The sequence below is a fragment of the Carlito syrichta genome, unplaced genomic scaffold (genome assembly GCF_000164805.1).
Source record: "Carlito syrichta isolate Samal-C Ts95f unplaced genomic scaffold, Tarsius_syrichta-2.0.1 Scaffold308687, whole genome shotgun sequence".
NCBI lineage: Eukaryota > Metazoa > Chordata > Mammalia > Primates > Tarsiidae > Carlito > Carlito syrichta.
In genome coordinates this window covers 379,220-404,546 of record NW_007252783.1, presented here as the reverse complement: position 1 = coordinate 404,546, position 25,327 = coordinate 379,220, and the positions used below count along the sequence as shown (strand labels likewise).

The 25,327-nt window shown below is 38.7% G+C and overlaps 1 protein-coding gene across 3 annotated transcripts in view; it reads left to right on the top strand.

The window, feature by feature from the left end:
- Window positions 1-1,747: 1,747 nt before the first annotated feature.
- The window catches only part of KIAA0408 (KIAA0408 ortholog), a 35,128-nt gene continuing 11,548 nt past the window's right edge, over window positions 1,748-25,327 (top strand). For 2 of the 3 annotated variants that reach the window (XM_008065613.1, XM_008065615.2), the window contains exons 1-2: window positions 1,748-2,062; window positions 21,291-21,545. In XM_008065613.1, the coding sequence (XP_008063804.1) occupies window positions 21,411-21,545 (135 nt within the window). In that variant the 5' untranslated portion in view covers window positions 1,748-2,062; window positions 21,291-21,410. Of the gene's footprint in view, window positions 2,063-15,852; window positions 15,998-21,290; window positions 21,546-25,327 lie in introns of those variants that run through there. The other variant, XM_021716308.1, reaches the window with a different exon arrangement.

Below are 25,327 nucleotides of genomic sequence, written 5' to 3'. Positions count from 1 at the left end.
GTCCGGAACGGAGACCCCACGCCGTCGCCCCCGGGCTTCGCGCCCGCGTGAAAGGGTTTTCGGTGTTTGCGCATCTAGAGTCGGGGTCTCGGTCGCCCGTGCTGGAGGGCGTTGGCAGGCCCCTCTGCCCCAGCCTCCTGAGTGGCTGGACGAGGCCCCACGCCCGGCTCATTGTCACCATCCTCATTATTTAGGTCTCGCTCCGCCGCCCAGGCTGGTCTCCAACGTTGGGGGCTCAAGCGATCCTCCCGCCTTGGCCGCCCCAAGAGCTGGGATTGCGGGCATGAGCCACGGCGCCTGGCTGAAAGGATTTTTAAGACGTATTTTAGAAGGTCAACATTTTCTGCTGTCGCTCTACTGACAGGCCAAACAGCAAGAAAGCCCTGGAGAGAAATCTTCAAATGCTGGTGTGTCGTTATCCGGCCAAGATCCAAATTGAGTTTAGAATTGTTTAAATTTGCCAGATAAACAGGATTGGTGGATCAGTACCGGTAAATGTAGAAACCAGTGGTAAAGAGGGACGTTCTTGTGTCTAGAGCCCCACAGAAAAGAACAAATGAAAGCCCGCCTCTTTACCCCCAGTTGAAGTAACATGATCATCAATTCCAGAGAAAATCAGTGTCATTTCTTTTTTTTTTTTTTTTTGAGTTGGACTCTGTCGCCCAGACTGGAGGGCAGTGGCCGCTCCCGGCCACCGCAGCCTCGACCTGCTGGGCCCCAGCGATCCTTCCGCCTCCGCCTTCCGAGTAGCTGGAACTACAGGCGCGCGCTACCACGCCCGGCTGATTTTGTGATTTGTTGTAGAGATGAGGTCTCGCCAAGTTGCCCAGGCGGGTCTCAAACCCACGGGCTCAGGCAATCCACTCACCTCAGCCTCCCAAAGCGTGGGATTACAGGCTGAGCCACCGAGCCCGGCATTAGTGTCATTTCTAAAGTGGAGAATCTCAGGACTGGGGAAGGAGTGTTAGACTGTAGCTTGAAGACCACACTAATTCAGAGAAATAGTCATAATTATTCCAGAACAGGGAAAACCAGCATTTTCCCTCCATCCTGATTTGTAGAGGCACACCGGATGAATTGGAGTGAGCTGCCTTGGCCAGGTATGGTGGCCACTTAAAGACCAATGCATTTTGTCAGAGCCAACCACAGGAAAGATAATTTATGAAACAAAACAGGCAGTGCTGTTCCCTCTGGCAAGCCTGGTGTCCTGTATCCATTGGAGAACCCACGAAGTACGAAGGCATGCATGGCTTTTAAGACACGCAAGAGATTCATATTAAAACTCTGTTTAGGGACAGAAGCATGATATTAGATGAGCTGCCTGATAGTACAACTAGAAAAACTGTAACTCTATTGCTTATTTATCTTGCATGTTGCTCTGCTTTGCTATGGAAAAAAAAGTTTTATGATCAAACTTACTGAAGTTTGATATGTTAGAGCTTTATTTTTTCTATTTATTATATCGAATAATTGGTTTTCAGTGTCCTTGTTGCAGATGTTTGAATACTGTGAGCATGGGATTTTTCAATTACACCCTCAGGAAAAGTAATAAAAATCAGAGTGAGAGAAAGCGTTGTGTATAATAGTAGACTTTCAGATTTTGTTGTTATAGGCTTAGCAGGGTGGTGGGGGGAGGGGTGGGTTTTCTTTGCCTTAAGTGGAATAAATACTTAGACACTTGAAGTGGATTTAAATTTTGAAAATTATTATTAATTAACTTTTCTCTTTGTCTTTGCATTTGCCTTCCCAGATGTTCCAGCCTATCATTTTACTTATTCTCATTCTTGTATTATTTTCATCACTTTCTTACACAACAATATTTAAACTTGTCTTCCTTTTTACATTGTTTTTTGTACTGTAAATCTTTCATCATTTACCATTCATTGTAGTATTTTCAGTTTGTTTATTTTGTTCACCCCTCAAGACAAGAAGTAAAAGAAGTATAATTTCTGTAGTAACCAATGCTATAAAAACACTGAAGACTACTTATTCCTTTAAGAAGACACAGCTCATCTTACCACCATCAAATTCAATAAGAAGCCCAGGCACTAAAATATTTCAGGTAAGGAAGTTAAGTATGACTTTTTAAAAAAATAAGCTATTTTAATTTTTTGCTTCCTTTTTTACATCTTGGTTTGTGCCCTTCTTGATAAATAATTGACATGTTGAATATCTCTCATTATCATTTCTCAGTGGCTGACTATTATGATAATTCAAAGGATGGACATTCACAAGTTGGTCATGTTTCCAAAAATTATGTCGATTTATGAAGTATCTGTGCTAGGTTGCATCAGACTGACAAGATAATTTTGATATCCAGGAAATATCTGTGACAAATATGATAAATAAATGGAATGTGACTCTCACGGAAATTAAGTAACGTGTTGAAATCTTTATGTGTTTTGTCTAGAGATGTACTTGAAAGCATGAGAGTGCATTGAGTCTTAGTTCATTAGAAAGTAATTTCCCCCTATCCTCCTGTACTTGACTGGCTTCCCACCCAACAGCCATTTCTGTTTTTACTTCATATACTTGGAGTCATGTCCTGCTAATCGAACTTGTTGCCCCGGAGTCCCTTTCTCTGTAATAGCTTCCTTCCCAAGTGGGAAATATGTGATATACAAGAGGGAATGAAAAAAAAAACCTGAAATTATTTTTTGGAGGGTGGGCCCCCTCTACGATAGACTTGCCCCGCTAAGTAAGTGTTCTAGGAACCATCAGCGCACCAGCTAGCGTTGTTGTGAAAGACTGCATTCTACTTCAGTGGATTTTTTTTTTTGATTGTTTCAACATATTTGCTATCTCATGATGCGTGATTTATACAAGTGCACCTGCCCACACCGTGCCGCGTGTTCAGCAATTTTTGACCCAAACCAGCATGATGCCCTGTGCTCCTCCCTCCCTATTTACCTGATCTCACCCTGAGCACCTTTTTTTTCTCCCTTGGATGAAAAAATAGTCCTCAAAGGGCAAAACGTTTTGCCTGTGTGGAAGAGGTGAAACAAAAAATGGCAGAAACACTAAAAGGCATCAAAATCGATGAGTTCAAAAACTTTTGAGCAGTGGAAAAGCATCTCAATAGGTGAATTACCTCACATGGAGAGTACTTTGAAGGTGGCTGAAGTTTGAGCATGTAAGAATAAATACACAATTTTTATAAATAAATTATGGGATTTGGGGTATTTCCCCTTGTAAATGGTGTGTGAATTGTTTTCCGTAGGGAAAATAAAAATTATTCTTGAGACTCTCATTAAATTACAATCCAAGGCCAGTGGCGTGGTTTCCTTGGGAGGTGTTTTGAAGTATAAACTTACTTTGGTGAACCTGTGTATCCCCCGATCCCCTTATACCTAAAGTGCTTGGACAGACTCCTTGTACCCAAAGGCCCAATTCTGCCCGTCTCTTCAGTGGTTTACCCAGTGACACTCAAGATCCAGAAATTCCAGCAGTTGTTGAAGTCACATACTTGTTAGGACTCAGGCTGGTTGTCACATGCTTGTCAGTACTCACAGGTTGGTTTTGGATGTGAAAATATGTGGTAAAGTATCCGTTGCCTCAGAAAAAAGAATAACATGTGGAAAAGCTTTGCTCTGCCACAAAAGTTGCTACTGGTGATGGCCTTTTGAATCCCAGGAATTTAACTTGTAACAGACTATGATTTGTTTATAACCTCATTCCTGCTACATCCATTTGCCTTTGAGTATAAATTGGAAAAAAAAAAAAAAGCAAAACAACCCCAAAACTCCACAATGATCCAAAAGTTCAATTTAAAATAACTGTTCTTACTCTCCATAGTCTTGGCTTTTTTGTTTGTTTTTTGACAGGGGGAGGAGGGGCCTAGAGTGAGGAGTGATTCACTCACAGATACCTCTGACTTTTCATTTAAGAGAATCAAATGGCTAGGAAGAACTTTATTATAAAGCAAATTAAATACAATAAATTCTATCCATTATTATTATTAAAGTGTTTCCTTAAAAAAATTTCATCTTAGGGATAAAAACCACCTTAAAAATCCAATGTTTTTTTTAGGTTTGATAAGTCTCCAGTTCATCATCTCAAAGACGAGTAAATATTTGAGGGCTGAAATTGATCTTAAATTTCTGTTTCCTTTGGAGTCAGATACATCCAGTCAAGCAGTGGTTTTCAGACACCTACAGAACATTTGGAAGTTACAGGTTATCACAGTTACTGAGAAGCTTTCTGGCATTTAGAGATAAAGCGTCAGAACTTCAAAGTTACTGTAATCCCTCATTGCAAATAATTATTTTGACCAAATTGCTGATATTGTCTTTAAGGGAAAACATAGCATACAGTGTGTTCACTTCAGAAGCATCATGAATATTCACTACCCTGGGTGGCTTTAAGAAACTGGCTTGAGAATTTTAGTTTTTTTTATCATGAGAAGAATCAGGAACTAACTAACTAGATCAGTAGTTCCCAAACCTAGCTACACATCAGAATTTCTGGAATTTTTTTTTAGTTGGGGCCTGATCCCACACTAACTGAAACTAAATGTCATGGACCTAGGTATTTGCATTCTATAAAAGCTCCTCAAACCACTGCTTTTACATATGTGAACTATCTAAAATCCTCACACACATTCTATATAGCCCCGACAAGATTACAGTAAACCATGTGACATGAGGATATAGGATCGTCAGTTGTCTAGGTTTGAGGAAACCTTAAAGATCTAGCCATTTGGTGAATGTCTGAATCCCCTCTGAAGCAGTTTCACTCGCTCGTTGCACAGCCTTGCCAGAAGACCTCTTTCACACTGGTGGTGGTGTTGAAAACAGGTTCTCAAAACCAACAAAATCAAAGACAAATAGGAATGATATATAACACAATAGAGAACCATGGTGAATAGTGTGTGGGTACAGGTGTTTGTCTCTTCACGTAGAGACACAGGCACGTATGCACACTGAATTCAAGCCTCAAGATGATCCCACAATGATCTAACATGCTGTTACAATAAAATCCTTAGGCATTCTTAGGTGGAATGACACCATAAGTAAAGGCAGGGGTGGCACAAATACCTCAGTGATAACTTGTGACCCAAATAAGGAAGGAGGGTGTGTCTGAGCTAACTAAAACACCAGCTATTCTTTGGATCTCTTTTTGGGAACTGTGTTCATTCTGGCAACAGGGATATGGGTTTTACCCATGAACCCCTAAGGCATTGATTTGGTGGAAGAATTTCTTGAGAATCTTTTTTTTTTTTTTTGAGTTAGCGTCTCACTCCATTGCCCAGACTGGAGTGCAGTGGCCGCTCCCGGCCACCGCAGCCTCCACCCGCTGTGCTCCGGCGATCCTTCCGCCTCAGCCTTCCAAGTAGCTGGAATTACAGGTGCATGCTACCATGCCCGGCTCATTTTTGATTTATTGTAGAGATGAAGTCTCGCCAAGTTGCCCAGGTGGGTCTCGAACCCGCGGGTTCAGGCAGTCCACTCACCTCAGCCTCCCAAAGGCGCGGGATTACAGGCTGAGCCACCGAGCCCGGCTTCATGAGAATCTTAAATTCTATTAGGCCCTCCATGTATGCACCTCCTGTAATATTTTACAGAAGGGTGAAATAGGAGTGTTTCGACTGCTGCTCACAGGTTCTAAGGGATTTGGGATCACTCCGACAGTCCCCCTGAAGTTAGTGAGGCAATCTTATTAAGACAAATAGGAATGATAGATAACAGAATAGAGAACCATGGTGAATAGTGTGTGGGTACAGGTGTTTGTCTGAATTCAAACACAGCTAAATACAGGAAATAACAGCTGAATCCCAGGAAGGCTCTTTCCTGCTCTGCCCTCCACTGCATAACCAGCATCCCTGTTGTGCCTGTATGTACACCCACCCCTCCATCACACTGAGGTATGTAATGAGAAATCTGTCCAGGGTCAGGGCATTCTGACTTGCTTGTATTTCAGGGGACACACAGAGGCCAGTGAGTCAAGCAAACTGCCAGCAGGCATGAAGTGTCCTTTTTCCTTGGACTTCTCACCCCGTATGTGGGGGGCTTCTCTTTCTTACAGCACAGAACCTAGGCTTGGGAAGATATGTTAACAGAAATGATGGCCAATCCCCAGCATCTCCTTGTCTTCCCTTTGATCCTGTTGCTTACGTTATTTTGTTGTATTCGGCTAGTTCCGAAAGAGAAATACCCAGGCTTCTTTGTTCACCAAGAAAGCAAAGCCCCACCCAATTATTAAAACAAGGGACCTTCTCTTGTTTGCACTTTTGGAGCTGTGCTATTTAAACATCACACTGAAACAACTCAAAAGAGCAAACCTGATTGTAGAAAATACCCTTGCATGCACATTCGTGGCCATAGGAAGAAGTGTCTTTGTTAATTTGGCCTAGATGTAAGAAAAAAGGAATTCAGTTGGCTATTTTTAAGCATAACTGACTAAACTCATAAAACAAGGAAAATTCAGTGCTGAGCCTGGAATGTGTATTGGCCAGCATTCTCCAGTCTTCACTTCAGTTTGGTGACAGAATAGGATGTGGTTATTTCATCAGCTGCCAGCGAGGCTTGGAATGCCAATTTGGTAGCCCAGCCTTAACTCCAAATTTTCACATGCTGTCTACATTCTCACAGAATCACAGCCCAGTTCATCTGGTAGAGACATGCTTTGGGTCAGATGTTGTGATTGAATGTAGAGATGGAAGAGAAAGTGGTGGAAGACAGAATCAGAAAGTGGGAAAAATTGACAGTTTATTAAACCATCACGATCTGGTACAGTTCAAAGACAGTATGCAGGAACACATGTTTTGATTGCGTTTTTAATTTTGGTAGGTGAAGTGATTATGATATACACAGCCTACTTGTGTAGTTTCAGAAGGAAACTTATCCAGAGTAAGAATGATTCATGTTCTAAGCATGGCAGGAAAACCTTTGTGCTACAGTAATAAAGGTAGTAACATCTTAAATGCTTCTATGCAGTACTTTTGTGTTGATGAGTTGAGAAAGGAGGATATAGTGGTGGCTGTATGCTAGCCATTTTGAAAATGTATGTAAAAATCATAGCATCTCTAAAGGTCCCGTCCATGTAACTTAATAAATTTTCATCCATGCCTTCTCTGCTTAAAGATATATGTTTACTGACAATTTTAATCTGTGGATGTCCAGGTGAAGTTGTGGATAGTTTCTAAACATTTCAGGAGCACCTTTTGAGTAGATTACTGTTACAACTCACTTGAGAAAAGAATAAAAGTAGCAAATGTAACACTTTCCCTTTAGAAATAAGGAGAAACCTCAGAAGTATCCATGTTGCACTGCCCACTGTTAAGCCTGGCTGTGTTGTCCAAAAAGACCCTTCTTATCTTACGTTGTAGATATTTATGTTTAATAAACTTAAAACTATTGACATTTTCTAATTTTTTAATTTCATTGTTACCATTATAAAAAGTTTTTTTAGTTCAAAATTGTATGTTTCTGCAGCTTTTTCAAAATTTTTAAAAACAGGATACCAACAAAACCCAACATCTGTAGATAAAATTGCAAAAATTTACTATAACATAAGAAAACATAATCAGTGGTTTTTAACAATTAGCCTTGTAAAAAATGTTCATATAATTTTATTGGTTTGTGCATCAATGTTGTCTAACCCAAATTCCTACTTGCGGTATTTCAAATGCAGATCGTAGAATTTTGCTTTTGTTTTGATTATTTTTCATTTAGCTTATCAGTTCAGTTTTAGGTATATTAAATACATAATTTAAAATGATTTTTATTTTGTACCCAAATAAATATCAAATAGTAAAGTGGAAAGCACGTTAATTTAAAAACTAGAACCTTCCAGGAGAGTTTAGAACATCAACTCATTTAACTAGGTAGCAAGCCACCTTGAGGTATTCAGGAATGGTGCAATTTCTTGACTATTTGAAGCACTTCAGCATCTTGCATACTCAAGAGATGAAGCTCTGGAAATTACTGATTCTGAAAAAGTATGCTTTGCATATGTATTTACTGTAGTCTCTTCTAAGTGATTTAAGTTAGCTGTCTATGTTAAGAAGCAAGATGCAAAAGTGACTATTGACACCTGAGAACAACATCATTCTTTTCTGAGGTTGTCCAGCATGATAAGCCTTTAAAAACAGAAAGTTCATGTCAAAAGTACCTGCCCTAATCTGTGCATTCAAATATTAAGAGTGTCTGAGCGACAGAGATTTAGTAAGGGAAGAGAATTTGAGCCTTTTGTTTTTAATACCTCGTACCGTCTTTTATTTCTTAATGTCAGAAAACTCAGTTTAGTTTCAGTTTAGCGTTCCCTTCCTTCTTTTTCATGATCAGTTTTTTCACGGTCTATGTTATTCCCTTTGTATCATTAATTCCTGGACATATAAAATAGAGTTAGATGGATGGGCAGAGGAGGAAATAGAGAGCTGTCTTTAATGGGAACAAAGTTTCAGTTATGTAAGACAGATAAGTTCTAGAGATATGTTCAACATAGAGCCTATACTTAGAAATACTTTATTGTGCATTTAGAAATTTTGTTAAGACCAAGTGCAGTGGTTCATACTTGTAATCCCAGCACTTTGGGAGGCTGAGGCGGGAGGATCACTTGAACCCAGGAGTTCAAGACCAACCTGGGCAACATAGCAAGACCTCATCTCTACAAAAAAATTAGCTGAACGTGGCGACACATGCCTATAGTCCCAGCTACTCAGGAGGCTGAGACAAGAGGATCACTTGAGCCCAGAAAGTTAAGGCTGTGGTAAGCCATGATCATGCTACTGCACTCCAGCCTGGGTGACAGAGTGAGACTTTGACTCAAAAAACAAACAAACAAAACAAACAAAAACAAAGAAAGAAAAAAGAATTTTTTCTAAAGGTTGACTTAATGCTACATGTTTTTACAAGAAACAAGAAAACAAATCCACAAAAGGGCATAAGAAACTTTTAAGAGAGCATGAGAAACTTTTGGAAGTAATAAATATTACCTTGATTGGGGTGATGGCTTAATGACTATATGCACATATCCAAAAAGCCATCAAATTGTATACATTAAAAATGTACACTTATGTGTACATCTATTATACATCAATACATTTATTTTTTAAGTATTTTGAAAAATAGAGTTAGTCTTCTTTAATAGAACATTGTATGTGTTGGCCTAGATCAGTCATTTAGAACTTTATAGGAGCAGTTTCAACATGACAAGTCACCAAAATTAATTTATTCCAGATTGTAGGTCCCAGGACTCCGAGCACCCTTGCCTGAAAGGCAATGTGTGTCTGCTGAAGCCGCAGGGCCACTGCACAGAGGGCCGTAGCATTTGTCCAACATATTAGATTCCATCTAGTGGAAAAAGCCACCGTGAAGCAGCCAAAGGGAGGTAGTTGAGGAAAAGGGAAATAGTTGAGGAAAACCCTGGACCTCACAGGTCTTGTGGTGTGAAAACTCTCCAGGACTGGAAACTCATGTCTCTACTCCTGACTTTAGAGGGAATATAATCGACTCAGAAATAGCTATGTGTTTGAAGATAACTGATACTTGTAGAAAGTGAGTGGATTCCAAATAGTAGGGTGGACTAAAAATAGTTAGGTAAGAGAGTAAGGTTATAGAAATCTTATTGTGCAAAATGTATCAATAGCTTCAACAAGAATAGAATACAACGTAAGGACTGGGCACAGGCGCTGTTGGGGATATACTGAGTACCTACTGCTTCCTTCCTGCGTTTGAATATCTTTCGCCCTACATGATACCATCATTTTGCGATTCTGTTCTTATCCCCTTTTTTCTTTATGGATTTTTGAGGTGTTCATGGGCAAATCACCCATCAAGGTTCGTGTTTATAGGCTCATGTGGACTTATAGACCCTCCACCAGAAGAATGGGTCTGACTGGCTCTGCAGAAGACCTCTGACTAGAGTGAGTCTACAGCCTGCACTGAAGTGTGTTGCTGGGCCTCCCTGTCTGTACTCTCATCTTCAGACGCTTTCCTCTAGCCTCCTCACACGGTGGTGCCATATTTCTTTTCCCCTGAAGGTGGGGCGCTCAAAATCTAGTGCCCATTCCTGCAGTTCCCCATTCGGATCTTCTCACCCTTTCCCCAGTCCATGACTCATGAATGAAACAAACGACTTTCCTGAGCTCTAATCAAAGCTTTAGTTTAATTTTTCTACATGCTACCTGTTTCTTTGTGCACCAAGGGGTGACTAGCCAATAATCACTTTCTCCATCAGTGGTATTCTAGTGGACAGTTACTGGAAACATAATGCCGTCACCCAGTGGTGATAACTGTAACATTTCTGGTAGAAGATATAAGTGGACTAATAACTCCCTGGGGAAATAGGGAGTAATTCCTGTGTCCTTCAAATCATACTTTCTACATGGCCTCTCAGAACAGGACTTTGCTGCTGGAACATCCTAGCAGAGAGAAGTGACTCAGCGCGGCCCTCTTGTGGTGGACAGGCAGTCCCAGGGCTCTTGCCTGGAAACTAAATAAGAGCCCTACAAAGGTCCTTTTATTATTTTGATTTTATTGTCATCATTATCAACATCTCCCAAGTCAAGAATCTGCAAATAATGCAATGAGCTGTTAAAAAACAAATTTGAGAAATGTGAGCAAGGTCTGTCTCTAGTTTTAAAATAGTCCACACGTCTCAAATGTGTTATTGTTTTGTTCAGAATTTGAACCAATTCTTAAATAGAACAGATAGTTCAAAACTGTTTCTTCTGAATATTTCTGCCATCTGGAATGCCTGCACATAAGCCCCATGACGGATCTGCTTGGCTAAAAAAGCTGTTGACATGTCACCAGCATTCAGAGTAGCAGAGAGAGCCAGCATTCCATGATTCTAGGGAAAAACATCCAGCTCTGGGAAAACAGTGCATTAGCTGGAACACAGTACTCTAAATGCGTAACTTCCATGGATAATAAGTACTCCGTGTGTGACCTTCATCATCTTATGCCCCAAAACGGTGTCTTAAGAGACTCTATATTTATTAACACACAATTGAACTCCTGCCATTCTGGGATTCAACACAGGACCAAATTTGATGGAATCATCTGTGGACCTTTATAAAAATTAAAAAGCCTGGAGAAAATTAGATATCTTGCCACTGGATAATCTGATTCAAAAGGCTGGAGGGGGAAGTTCCAGCTTATTATTCTCTGAGTGATTTCAGTGTACAGCTAGGGCTCAGAATAACACTTAACTGTGATCCCCTTGGTGGAATGTCATGGATACTCCTAGGAGAGGCTCACCAAATTTGTCTCTAAATTTATTTCAAAGCAGTGGGCTATTAAGGATGTGACCAGGCACACTTCGTGTCACATTTCAGGGACTCTTCGGAGTTGACTGAGATTGTTGAAGACAAGAATTTGTTCTATTCTTTGACTCCTGTTAGACTGACCTGGAACAGACTTGGTGCACACAAATATTTGTTAAATGGAATGTGAACTGAAGTACTCAAGACCTCTCCTTAGGAACTGAAGATAATTTAAGATTCAAGAGGTCTGCAAAGCAACTGAGATCCTTTATATTATAGGACTTTGGAAAGTGCAGTCGTCAGGCATTATTTCAGGAGGAAGGAGTACTTAAAATGTCACCTAAAATAACCTCTGAACTTTAATATGCATAAGAATGAGTTTAGTTTTTCAGAAGGTATTTTCTTTTCCGATTGTTTTCATCTCCTTTCCAATAAAAATAGAAACAGAATACCCCTTTTACCATTAATTATGTTTAAAGCAATGTCTAAAAAATGATACAAGGTAGAAATCAGAAGCCATCCAGTCTTATGACAACTAGGTTTGTCATAGCATAAAGAGAGTAGGCTGGGTGCAGTGGCTAATACCTGTAATCCTAACACTTTGGGAGGCTGAAGTGTAAGATCTTAAGAGGCCTCTAGTTTGAGACCAATGTGGACAACATATTAAGACTCCCATCTCTACAAAAAAGAAAAAACAGCCAAGCATGGTGATGTAGTTCCAGCTACTCAGGTGGCTGAGGCAGGAGAATAGCTTGAGCCCAGGAGTTTGAGGCTGCAGTGATCTGTGATCACCGCACTCCAGCTTGGGTGACAGAGTAAGACCCCATTCTCTAAAAAATAAAACAAAAAGAAGAGAGCAAATCAAAATGAGATCAATATGTATTGGCATGGTTAAGTCCATGGTGCCTTTTATCTTTAGATTTTTTGTTAACTACTAAGTTAAATCCTTTTACCTTTTAATCCAAAATTGCACTAGCTGAGGACACCAACCTCTTTAGATAGCCATCAAGATAAATACTGGCTGTATGACTCTTAGGTCATATTGGGGAGGTAGATGAGCATTTTTCTCATTTGTAGGCAGAAGAAGACCAAATTTAAAATTTGACATGGCAAGAAATCAACTTCCCACCTCCTCTCACAGTCAACACTTTTATCCCTGGGTTCAATTTTCCTCCCTTGATCTCTTTGGAATTTTACACTTCAAGGCACTCCACCAGGAATGAGAAGACCTGGATTCTATTCTTGGTGTGGCTAGTAATTGACTTTGTGACCTTGAGCAGACGACTTACCATCAGGGCCTCTTCCCTCGCTGTAAAAGAACCTCGCTGAGGTTCTTTCTGACTGTAAAATCCTGAAAGTCTGGAAACACCTGCCAGTGACATTTATGCATTCCGTCTTCTTCTTTCACGCTTTCCAAAATGTTTTCATTTATGGCTTAATTTTATTGTTAATGTCGATATTTTCAAATCCTTTTTAAAATTTTCCTTCTCGTCTCTTGACAGCAGCCAGTGTTTCTATATTTATTTTCTACTACATTTATTTTATATATTTTTTTTACATGTTATACATTGAAATGGGATTAGTTTGTCATCAGATATGAATTTTGTCATTCTTCCCAAAATGTAGAGCAATAATTTGGGTAAATTTCATATTTGAAAATTTAAATGTTCACAACAAATTGCATTGCACAACCAATTGCATTTTTTTCATAAGATTTTTAGTCATTCTAACACCTGCTTGAAAATGTGAGGCTGTTCAAGATGTCTGACTATCACTGTAGGGCTGAGTATACCAGCATCAGTCTTTTTTATTTTTATTTTTTGAGTTGGAGTCTCACTCCATCACCAGGCTGGAGTGCAGTGGCAGGCTCATGGCCACCCCAGTGTCGGCCAGCTGGGCTCCGGTGACCCTTCCGCCTCAGCCTTCCAAGGAGCCAGAACTACAGGCATGCAACCACACCTGGCTAATGTTTGATATTGTATAGACGAGGTCTCGCGAAGTTGCCCAGGCTGGCCTATGGGTCTAGAACCCGTGGGCTCAGGCAATCCACTCACCCCTGTCTCCCAAAGTGCTGGGATTACATACAGGCTGAGCTACCAAGCCCAGCCAGTCTCAGTCTTTCTTTTCTTTTCTTTTTTTTTTGAGTTGGAGTCTCACTCTGTGGCCCAGGCTGGGGTGCAGTTGACCTGCTGGGCTCCGGTGATCCTTCCGCCTCAGTCTTCCAAGTAGCCGGAACTACAGGCGTGTGCTACCAGGCCTGGCTAATTTTTTTGATTTATTGTAGAGACAAGGTCTCTTCAAGTTGCCTGGGCAGGTCTCGAACCTGCCAATTCAGCCAATCCACTCGCCTCGGCCTCCCAAAGTGCTGAGATTACAGCTAGTATTTACAGGCTGAGCCACCAAGCCCAGCCATAGCCTCAGTCTTTTAAATTTACTCATTTTATGTATGTAGCTGTAGGAGCTTTTCTTAAAGTTTTCTTTTAAAAAGGTTTGGTGGAAAGATTCAAAAGCTGTGCTAAATATTTGTTGCCTTAGCATTCTATCATTTAGTTGAATTACTTTATGTCTTTTGGGTATGAATTATAGCATGGAAATTACAGATTTATAGATTTATAGATATATATATAGTATTCAACAGAAAAGATTTGTAAATGCTAGAGTAATTGGTAAGCTCAGAGTAAAATTTTTGTCAAGTCTTTCACTAGCTTTCGATTCTTCATACAAGTTAAGGACAGTTTTACCATGACAAGAAGCAGATGAAACACGTGCAGTTACTGGGCCATCCATGAAAAAGGTCACTGAAGTAGGGACTTATTGAGTGATAGTGTGAAGTATAGCCCAACATAATTTTGCTTATAACTTAGCCACATACTATCTGAATTTCTGATAGGATTTGGAAAATGGTCTTCATTTGATTTACAAAGGATACATAAAAATTAAGATGCTTGGAGTGGAAGGGAGGTTAGAGGAAACAATTTGATTAGATAATTCTTTATTGGTGCTTTTGGAGCAACTCTATCCTTCTCCTTCCCTCCCAGGATCTTCTTCCCTTCCTCATAAGTATGGAGGCAGAGGTGAGCTAGCATTTCTTGTGTGACTGGCACTATTTGCATTCCCTCATGTTATTGAAGTCAATGTAATTATCTCTTTGAGGAAGAAACAAAATCTCCAAGATCACACAGATAAGTGGCGGCAGTAGAATGGAAACCTTGATCTCTATGACAAAATCCCAGGATCTTGAATCCGGGAACCCAATTCTAAACCCTACTCCTCTGCATGAGGGTATTTTGATGAACTTTGGCAGATACCTTACGTCTCTGAGCCACGGTTTTATCACTAGGATCAGGTTAATAATACCTACACAGTTGCTATGAGGGTGAAGTCAGATAAAGATCTATTCAGAGTACTTAGCACAGAGTCTCACAGACAGTTGCCTCTCAATGAATAATTATTATTATTACTGTAACTATTGTTATTGTTATTACCATTGAGATTATGATGCCAGGTTTTCCAAACATAGGGTAGGATTTTATTCAATTGCCCTATGTGTATTGAAGTCCTACTATGAGCAGGTTAGGGTTACTATTATTAAACTTTTTAGCTCCCCATGAAATATTTATCTCGAAGCAGATGAAAATAATGTGAGAGCGTATATGTAATGCTTTAAAGACCACACCTGGGAAGTTCTTCAGATTTGAAGATAAGACCTTATCATTTAAACATTAGCATATCTGCTAAATTAGACGCAAAATTGCTCTAGAGACTTTCTTTGACTAAATCAAACACAATATCATCAGATGCACATGCATCCGAGGCCACAATAAACCTGAAAATGTTGCTGGGGGAGGCACCGTCTCCTGGCATTTCAGGATAGGCTGACTTGTTTGTGGTTTAGGGAGCTTTTCCATACACTTGGACTGTAGCACGGCTCAACTGAAAAAAAGCACATAGGTATCTCATTTTTTTGTTTCATTTTGTCCTTCCAAAACGTATAAGAAGGATTATCTTTTCCCATAGGCTCTAATTTCCTCTGTGAACCCATCACTATCATTGTAGACATGAGCAACATACTGTCAGAATTACAAAGAGCTTTGAGGTTGGACTTAATATATGTCCCACTTCTATTTTATTTAAAGACGGAAGTTCAGTCTGTTTTCACAGATCTTTTGAGATTACACACACACAACTGCTACACACGTTGTCCTCCCACATCCGGGCACAAATGTCTAAAGACCCTGAAGAGGACATGCTGCCACTGGCTGAGGAAAGGAAAGAGAGAAGCATACAAGGAGGAAGATATTTCTTGCCTGTAAAAAATGAGTTTCCTTTCCTAATAAAAGAATCTAAAACTGTCCCTTGTCATCGTGTGACGTTAACAACCAGCTCTTCTGGCAAGTTGGAAAATACTGGGCTCCATTATAAAAGCTAAAAATGTCCTGGACTTGGAGTTGTTTACCCAGAGCAGGGGCGGCTCTAGAGTTACAGAGCTCTGGTTGGAAGCGGTGGCTTGAAGGCTGCCTCCAAGTCACTGACGTCACAGGAGTCTCAGCTGCTGCTGTGACCCTGAACTGAGCAGCTCTTTGACTTGAAGTGGTGAAGGTTTCCAAGGGACTTGTCAGTACCGCTCTGTGGAATGGTTGGGCTTATTCTACGTTCCCTTTTCTTGCAAAGAATCGAGATTCATCCAGCCGAGACTTCTCACTTTAAGACAGCTGGCCATCCATTCTCCTTCCTTCCATTGCTGGCCAGCGGTCGAGCATCTGTAGGATTTCTTCCCAGTGTAAAAAGGTATGTTTCCTTCTGGCAGGCTTGCAAGCAAGTGACTGATTATGGCAAGATGCGTGAGGGGGGAGGGGAAGGGGGGGCTGCTGCTGACATGTTTTAAACTACAGATAATGTCTAAGTGGAGGGTGATTTCAACATCTGCCCGGCCTGTGCTGATGTCTGTGTCTGGGCTAACGGTGGGCGGGGTGAGTCACGGATTGTACTGACTCGCGGGAAGAGGCCGTTCAGCTGTTGAGGGTGAATTTCCCCACTCTGGGCTAACAGTGCCATCCGCTCTCTTGAGACAGTTTTTCAAAACACTGCTTCTCAGTCATTTGAAAAGCGCTTTGCCCACCATGGGATTTCACTTACTCTGTTTGTTAGAATGTGATCTTTTTGTTAGGAAGAAGACCGTCTAACATTGGCACATTCAAGCTCACAGTCCTTGAGATTACTGGTATTTGGAAATCACATTGAAAACTGTAGTTTCATCTAAGGTGATGGTGTACTTACTGTATTTTAAGCCGAAGTCTGTGCCATTCTTAATGGGATAATCTACAGTTAGGAGGGAATCTTACCAATACATCTATTCAAGATGTTTAATTCTAGACATGTGTTGAGCCAAGTCAAAAGATTTTTTTTTTTGTCTTTTTGTTTTTGCCCCCCCCAACAAAAGCTTGCTTACATTTTAAAAGTTAAGAAAAGTAAAATCAGTGTGCCTATAGCTTGGATGTTTTCTAGTTTGAGTAAATAACCGGAGAGAAAACAGGAAGGAGAAGATAATTAAATGAGAAAGCAAAATTGATTAATTTGGAGTTGCGTGTGGTAGTGTCTCTTTGACCTTGTTGGAGCATGAGGAACATGCTAAAACAGCAATAAAAAAGATCTTTCCTTTTGCCCTGTAATCAAATCAAATCGGATGGTGGTCTTTAGTAAGATGCACGTGCAAATGAGCAATAGGGGGGGAATGAGACCTGTTAGTTTGTTGAAATGATGCAAGTCATTCATAATAGACAGGAGAAAGGGCTAGAGAATTTAGTAGGCAAATCCCCTACTCAGCTAGGGGAAGGCATGGAAATGCCTCATCCCTTCAAACTAATCAGAGGCACAACCTTTTCAGGCCTGATGCTTCGTCTAGGAATTGTGAGATTGGCAGTAGCTACTGTGTGTGGCATTCCCACTGGAAGACGTAATTTCTTAGAAATGAAAAATATGCAGTTATATGAAAAGAAATATGTTTAGGAAAAGGAAATAGGAGAGCAATAAGTAAGTAATTTGAAAAGAAAAATCTCAGAAGAGAGAAGTAGCCTCTCCTAATGAACCCTATTTAATACAATTCAGTTTTCAGTAGGAGAGACTGAGGTTGAAATGGTAATTGCCAGGATATACTAAGAATGGAGCACCCCTCAGAAAAGGAGTTGTTGCCATGACCAAACTGAGACTAACTTGGGGGGTGAAAATAATTGAATGTGAAACCTTTGTGTTACTCTTAAGTTTTGCTTACTTGGAGGGCCGGAAGGTTAGCAGAACTGTTTGCTTCCCATTACCATACTTACGCAACCCACTCACAACTCTCTATAATTCTGGCTTCCAGCCTTGGGGAGAGGAAGTAGGTTAAAAGGGCTTGTGCAATGCTAGTTTAGAGTCGGCGTGTGTGGCTAAGTAATGCAGCCCACTCTGTCCTTTTACATTTGCAGTAATAAATTTTCACTGTGAATGAAACTCTAGAAGTCGTGAAATGAAATGAAGAACCAGAGAGATACGGAAAGTGGGGTGCAGATAGTAGAAATCCTTCCTTCTCTCCCACATACATGCCAATATCTGTGAGAGAAAAAGAGTGACAACTAAGAACAAAGAGAGCTTTTATTTTTTCCTCAGTAGAGAGCATGTACATTGAGTTTTTGAAGCTGCTGAACCACTTTTTTCCCATAACTTCTCATTACAGAACATTTTGTCCCTACCAAGTCGCCCCTTTAGTTTAATTTTTAAAATCTTTAAGCCAAAATTATACAAATGCCATTTTATATAAGATTTATTCAAATTTTTACTAACAACAAGGTTTCCCCCCACTAAATAACTAACTTGAAATGTTTCTCTAAAATACTTGAAAAATGCTGAGGGCAAAGGACCAAAATAATCTATTTAATTCTAGAGAAAAAAAACATAGATAAGGATAAATGATGGGAAAGGAGAAGAAGGAAGGATGGAAAAAAGACAAGAAAGAAGAGGGAGGGAGGGAAAGAAGAAAAAAACCAAGAAACAAATATTTATCATGCATTCACTATGACCCCAAGGTCTTTAGGCACTTTTATTAAACATTTTCCCTTTTGCTCACTTAATCCTCGAAACAATTCTAATCCTCACCACCACCCACTTTATACTGGAGGAGAAAGCAGTATGTTTGACTGTATTATATTTGATATTTATATTTATGGCAAGACAGAGATGCTAGGAAGGATAGCTAAATCCTCCCACAAAAATTGGCACAGACATTGCTCTATAGAAATTTTCTTGCAAAGCCTTGTTTTTGATGCATAACTGTTACATTTCCTGGCACTAAGAATTACTCAGGCCCTGGAAAGGGGAAACTCTAAAGGCTGGCCCTTCTCCATATTAAGAGATGAGTTTGGCTCTTTGAAAATAAGTGTAGGATTCAGTCAGCTTCGGGAATGTTACCTGGGTTTAGATATAATCAAGATTGATTTAGAGTATTCCTAGATGATCTTCCATAGGCAAAAAAAGAGAAGGGTCTGGCACCTTTTCAACTGTGGTGTATAAGTGGTTCAAGAAGAGTTAGTAATAGATTTTTAAGAATGAATCCATTTGCTACATAATTGTAGGAAGAACTTTATGATGATCTTGGGACATTTCCAGTGTTTAAAGACAGTTGGGATAAAGCATGGAATATCATATCTCCTTTTTCCCAGGTAATTTGAAATTGATCTGCTCCCTTTTCATAGCTTACTTGGTTAAATCTGCAGCCGTCTCTTGCTATGTCAAACCACTCCACTTCCAATGGTAAATACCTTCTAGTCAGTAAGAGTTTCAGCACACAGTAAATTACATACATTTTTTAAGCAGATTGCTAGTCTCAAGATAAGGATTGTTTTTATTTCCTGCGAGTATTTATCAGATGATCCTAAAAGAACATCGGGTCACCAAGATCAATGAAAATTAGATTAACCAAAACAAATAAAAAACAAAACTCTGTATATTCTTTGCTATCTTCATTTTATTTGGTCTTCATTGACATTTATTATGGCAAGTACTTGTGGTTACTGGCTTATAGGTGTGAAAGATAGCAAAAGAAAAGAGCAAGATAGAGGATACAGAAAATGAGGTTACAACATGGCTAAATGGATAAAATGAGACATGATGACATCTTTAATAGCTTGAACTGAAATCACTTATTTTTCTTGACCAAATTAATCATAATAGTGTTGATGCCAAAGAAATAGGAAAAAATAATTCAAAATGCTTTCTGCAAAAAGTTTAAGAAAAGAAAGAATAGCAACATAGATCTCAATATTATTAGGGTATTTTTGAAGGTGGAACCCTGCATATGTAGCTAATTTTTAAAAAAATTTTTGGCTGGGCGCGGTGACTCAAGCCTTTGGGAGGCTGAGGTGAGTGGATTGCCTGAGCCCGCGGGTTCGAGACCCACCCGGGCAGCTTGGCAAGACCTCATCTCTACAATAAATCAAAAAACTAGTCGGGCATGGTGGTGCACACCTGTAGTTTCGGCTTCTTGGAAGGGTGAGGCAGAAGGATCTCCGCAGGTCGATGCTGGGATAGCCGTGAGTGTGCCACTGCACCCCAATCAGGGTTAAGGAGTGAGACTCCATCTCAACCACTAAAATTTTTTTGTCAGCCTATGCAAATTCTTGAAGGAAATAGTTCAAAATGTTCAAAACAGTTTACCACTCAAATGTGTATGTTCAGAACAGTCTGACAAAAGTAAAACTAGTCTTTGATGTTTATCTTATATTTAGAATATGAAATATGCGGTCATCTTCTGTAAATACAAAATTGACTCTTGCTGTCTGAGAACATAGGCTTAATTCTGCACTACCAGCACCCAGGAAGCTATTGACGACTGAGAACTTTGTCTGTAATTAGCATAAACTGGCAACAGTAAATTCTAGCATTTTGGTAATGACCTAGTTAACTGAATAGTTAGGCTTCTTATAGGCATAGTTATCTTAAAGAGAGATTCTGACATTTTAACGTGCTTTTATGCCCACTTAAAAAGGTATATGATTTTATTAATAAAAATTATTTTCAATTGAAGTGAAAGTAAAGTTTTAGAAAGCAAAAAATGGAAAAATTTCTGAAATGTCCCAAACTATGTATTTAATGTGTCATTTAACCTTTATAATAATTCTATGCATATCATTGCTTTAATGTAAATAAACTAAATCTCAGAAGTTTTAGATGACTTATAACAGAGTTAAAAAATCTGGGGTTTTAAATTGGGCCTGCAAACCTAAATACACTTGTCCTGAAGGCTAGAAATCTACTGATTTCCGTTACTACTTAGTGTAATAGAGAATTCTCAGCAAAGCGAGCAAAATATTTTTTTAAATTCTCTGTATTCAATATCTCAAACAGTTATGGTACATAGTTTATTTGAAGGAAAAAAGAGCATGGATGAATTTTAACATATGTCTCACAGGATAGTTTTAATGCTTTTAGGTTTTATTGGTGAAGTAAAATCATGAATATGATTTTTATAACTTAGGTTGGTTTATTGATGTCGCGTCAGTCCCAAGTTGACAACCAACTTTGGAGTCTTCATTGGTACAGCAGTCATGTTTGGCATGGGCATGGTGTCAGAATATGGAATTAAGACTGTAATCCAGAAACGGTTCAGGATTTTAAGTCGCAAAAATATATTATCAGGTTGCATCAGAATAGAAAGAATAATTGTACTGTAACGCATCTGCCACAGGTGTGTGTGTGGAGGTGACCATACATTGAATTTCGTACTTCCAATCTTAGATACTCATGAAAATTTCTATTTTTTAGAGTAAGTGGTAAATTAAAGGAATAATTATATCCCACATGTGCATTTAACTATTTTGCCCACTGTAATTTTGTTGTCTGGTCTCAAGAAGGGGGGAAAAAACTTTAGACAATTGTTATTATTGTATTGACTGTGTTAGTTTCTTCTTCTTAAGCAGATTGTTGCCATCTCTGGTCTTTTGAGTCTAATTTTTCTTTAGTTTATCTATGTCCATGGCTCTTGACAAAATGATAAAATGTATTTCCAGAAAGCACGTGGATTTGGAACTCTCTCTTGTTATGTTTATATTAGGCTTTATTTTAAAGACAAGTGAGACTGCTTCCAATAAAACAACTCCAAGCTTCCAAGAAACAGTTAAGAGAAGGCAGCAAGGAGCAGAAACACTTCTTTGCTGATACTTACACTGTTGCCATGGACCTACATAAGCAGTGGGAGAACACAGAGACTAACTGGTACAAGGAGAAGATGGAATTGTTGGACCAGTTTGACAATGAAAGAAAGGAATGGGAAACTCAATGGAAGATCATGCAGAAGAAGATAGAAGAGGTACAAGTTGATTTGTGGTGAATGTGCTGTAAACTTCAAGCTCAGAATGAAAATTCTGTTGAAGTTTGTTTTACATTGGAAACTGTTTTTATTTTCCTTATTCCACCTAAGAGGTACATGTCTCAGTGACATTTACTAGACCAAAAATAACATAATCTTACCCAGAGATATCTCAAATAATATTTAATAGCCTTTCATGAAAATTAAGTACTTTAAGTGTCACTGTAAAATTTATAAATGTATTATTTTCTGGCTAGAGAGCCTTGGTATCAAAAGTGAAGTGTGTATTAATATTTTTTGTATCAGTGTTCAAATACCAGGGCCCAGGAGTAAAATGCAAAAAAAAAAAAAAAAAGACATAATTGATGGGACATGTATTAGCAAAATTACAATTTGGCATTAGAACATATATCTTTCCTGAGATGATTGATGTAATGTCTATTAAAGGAAATTACATGTGAGGCAACTCAGTATAATCAAAAGGAGTGTCATATATCAAACCAACAATGACAATGGAAAAGAGATTTATTTTGTTAAGGTGTGCCACGTTTATTTGCACATTCATTAGGAAGAGGGCTATGAAAAATGGCATGTCATGACTCTGACACAAATAGTCATTTTATTTCCATTAACCATCCTTCAACCTGTTGGGCCTGGACTATTTCCTTCAAGAATTTGCATTGATGCATACTTATTAAGCTTGATCCAACCGAAAATTACTTATCTTGCTTTCTTTTGGTAACATACATAGTGTTAACTCATATGGTTTTAAGCACATAAGCACATTACCAAAGCAGTTATTTTAAGGCTCCTTAGTCTTTATTTGCAAGCAAAGCTTTATATGTTTAGAGTGCAAATGTTTTTTCCTATGAGCAACCATGTGATTGGTTGTGAGTAAAATACAAATTGGCATAGTGAAAAAAACAGCTATTAACTCTCCCTCCAAAACTGAGCTGAGAGGGCAGGCATGGAGGGTACGATTACAGATAGAAAGGAAAGTCCACTTCTCATCCCTCTATATTTTGTAAAATGTGTCCATCTTACTCCTTCAAAATCTCCACCCAGAGACTCAGATCGGATCAAAATCCCAAACTCCAATTCAATTAGAAACTGACCTATTGTCATGGGCCGTTCGCCTACAAATGTTTGAGAGATCCAGTTGGTAATAAGCTCAAATAATTTTTAGCATCCTAACAAAAGAATTAAGGGATGTAGGATTTCATCTAGCTGATTGTTTAAGAAATGTAGCTTTTTAAAAAAAATTCTATTTGATTAAATTTGTTACTGTCTAAGAATTATTATGAAACCTGACCTAAGGTAAATATTAGCCTTATCAATTAGCAGGCTTTAAACATTGGGTTGTAGTTCATAGGGATTCTATCCCTTTCTGTGTCAGAGAGACAGAAGGCTGTAATGTTTTTTCTTCATCTTGGAGAGTACTTGGTGCTATTTATATCTTGCTGCCTGTGCTGTACAGCTCTGCAGTTGAGAATATGTTTAGATACTGTGCTTATTCAGAATACCTATAGGTGATGCTCTTTAATACCTGAATATCAGCACTGTGTTTCCCTTATCATACTCAGATATATACCAAAATTGCACCAAGCTGGGGTAAGTGGATTGGGGGACACAAGGGAAAGGTATCTTCACATGTCAAAGAGAGTCAAGACAATTTTTTAAACTAAAATTACGAAATTAATACTCATAAAAATATGCCACAGACATAATACATTAAAATTGTTTAGCATTTATCACTAAGTTCTGTATATTAAATCACATATATATTTTTAAGCCATATATTAGAATTATAGATACCCTGGTTATGCACATATATTTTTAGTAATTCAAATGATGATATCATCTAATAATAGGATGCAGTGTTTGCTATAGAGAGGTTCAAGATTCTTTATTCAGCCACTATCCACAATCATTGCATTTGCTATGGAAAACCAAGACCTACTTGCTAGGATCATTTGAAACTTGAAATAATCCAGATAGAAACTGAGGATGGAATTTATAGACATCTGGGAATTATTTTTTTTTCACACTACAACCTTTTCTGCATTATATTCTTTGCTAGAATGAACATATAACCATTGACAAAAGCTGAGTACCAGTTGACTCAGATCTTCTTATACAAAATAAATTACTTTTTCCATCATCATGTTGTTTATTTATACTTCACCTAAGTTCTTGAGAAAATTTAAGTTAGCATAAAATTACAAAATATTCAAAAACAAAAATAGGCAGATGAGATGAAGACAGGATGAAGTATCATACGTAAAATGTAGCAGGGAGTTTGTATTTCTAGTAACTAACAAAAATTATCAGGTACATATTTCTTAATATTTAGAATACAAAGAAAACTTATTTCCCAGGAATAGCATTTTTTGTTTCCCTGGTTCTGAAGCTGAAACAATCCTATTTCTACCCACAGCTTCTCAAAAAGAGGGCAGTTTAGCCAACAGCATCCTTAGATTTCACATGTCACTTTTTGTTTTGTTTTGTTTTGTTTTGTGTTTTTTTGTTTTTTGAGCTGGAGTCTCACTCAGTCACCCAGACTGGAGTGCAGTGGCATGCTCCCGGCCACTGCAGCCTCGACCTGCTGGGCTCCGGCGATCCTTCCCCCTCAGCCTTCCAAGTAGCTGGAACTACAGGCGTGCGCTACCACACCCGGCTAATTTTTTTGATTTATTGTAGAGACGAGGTCTCGCCAAGTTGCCCAGGTGGGTCTCGAACCCACGGGCTCAGGCAATCAAATGTCACTTTTAATGGCTGATTCTCGTAGCGCTCTTCAAGGACAGCCCAAATCATAATATGGTACAAATAATTTTAAGAAACCAAAGTTGTTGATTCGTGACTGCAGTTTGATGCTATCCTGACTTTATGCAACAAATACTAATAAATGTATAAGTACTAGAAAGATAAATATACCATATATCTTTCAAGCATCAACTATGTATAGTGCTGACCTCAACTGTGTTTTGAGGGAACAGTAAGCCACAATAAATCTGTTTTTAGTATTCTTTGAATAATACATGTAGTGCAGATATTAATTATGGCTTTAAAATGTAGAATTGTTTGCTTTAATAATAATCTGACAGTCTCTTTGGATATTTGGCAAGCTTTTCCCCAAGTCAGGACTAAAGAAAAGGTTACTTTCTTCCTTAATTCGGAAATGAGCTCAGTGAGTGCCTGCAGGTTTAACTAAGATGGTTTAACTAAGATCTCATTGAGAAAGAACTTCCTCTTTGACACAGTCTAACAGGTGATCATTGCCTTTGAGTTCTATTATATCACATCGGGCATTGTCATATTTGTTGTATTCTGAATGAGAAATTTTTTAGACTGTGTATAGACTTGATATTAAAAAAAAATTCAGTATATCTAGCCATCACAACAATGTAATTGACCAACAAAGAAAATGGCCTTTGACAACTGTCAACTTAAAGAACAGAAAGAGTTGACTTATTATATGAGATGGTCATCTATTTCGACAGTAAATGTTGGTGTACAAGTAGGATTATATATTTTAAAAGCATGACTTTAATGTCACACTTTTACTTCTCTCTGAAAACAAATAGCATAGCCAGTAATTGATTCAGGATATTCTAATTTTGTGACAGTACTTCTGTATGTATGTAGGTATGTACAGATACAGTTTTGTTTCATTTTTGAATGAGTTAATTTCTCATCAGAAAGATAGACATTAGCATCCGTGCATTGCCCTACTAGAATTAGTCTTCACGGTTCATTGAAGTCCCAGCCAATTTGCATTTTAG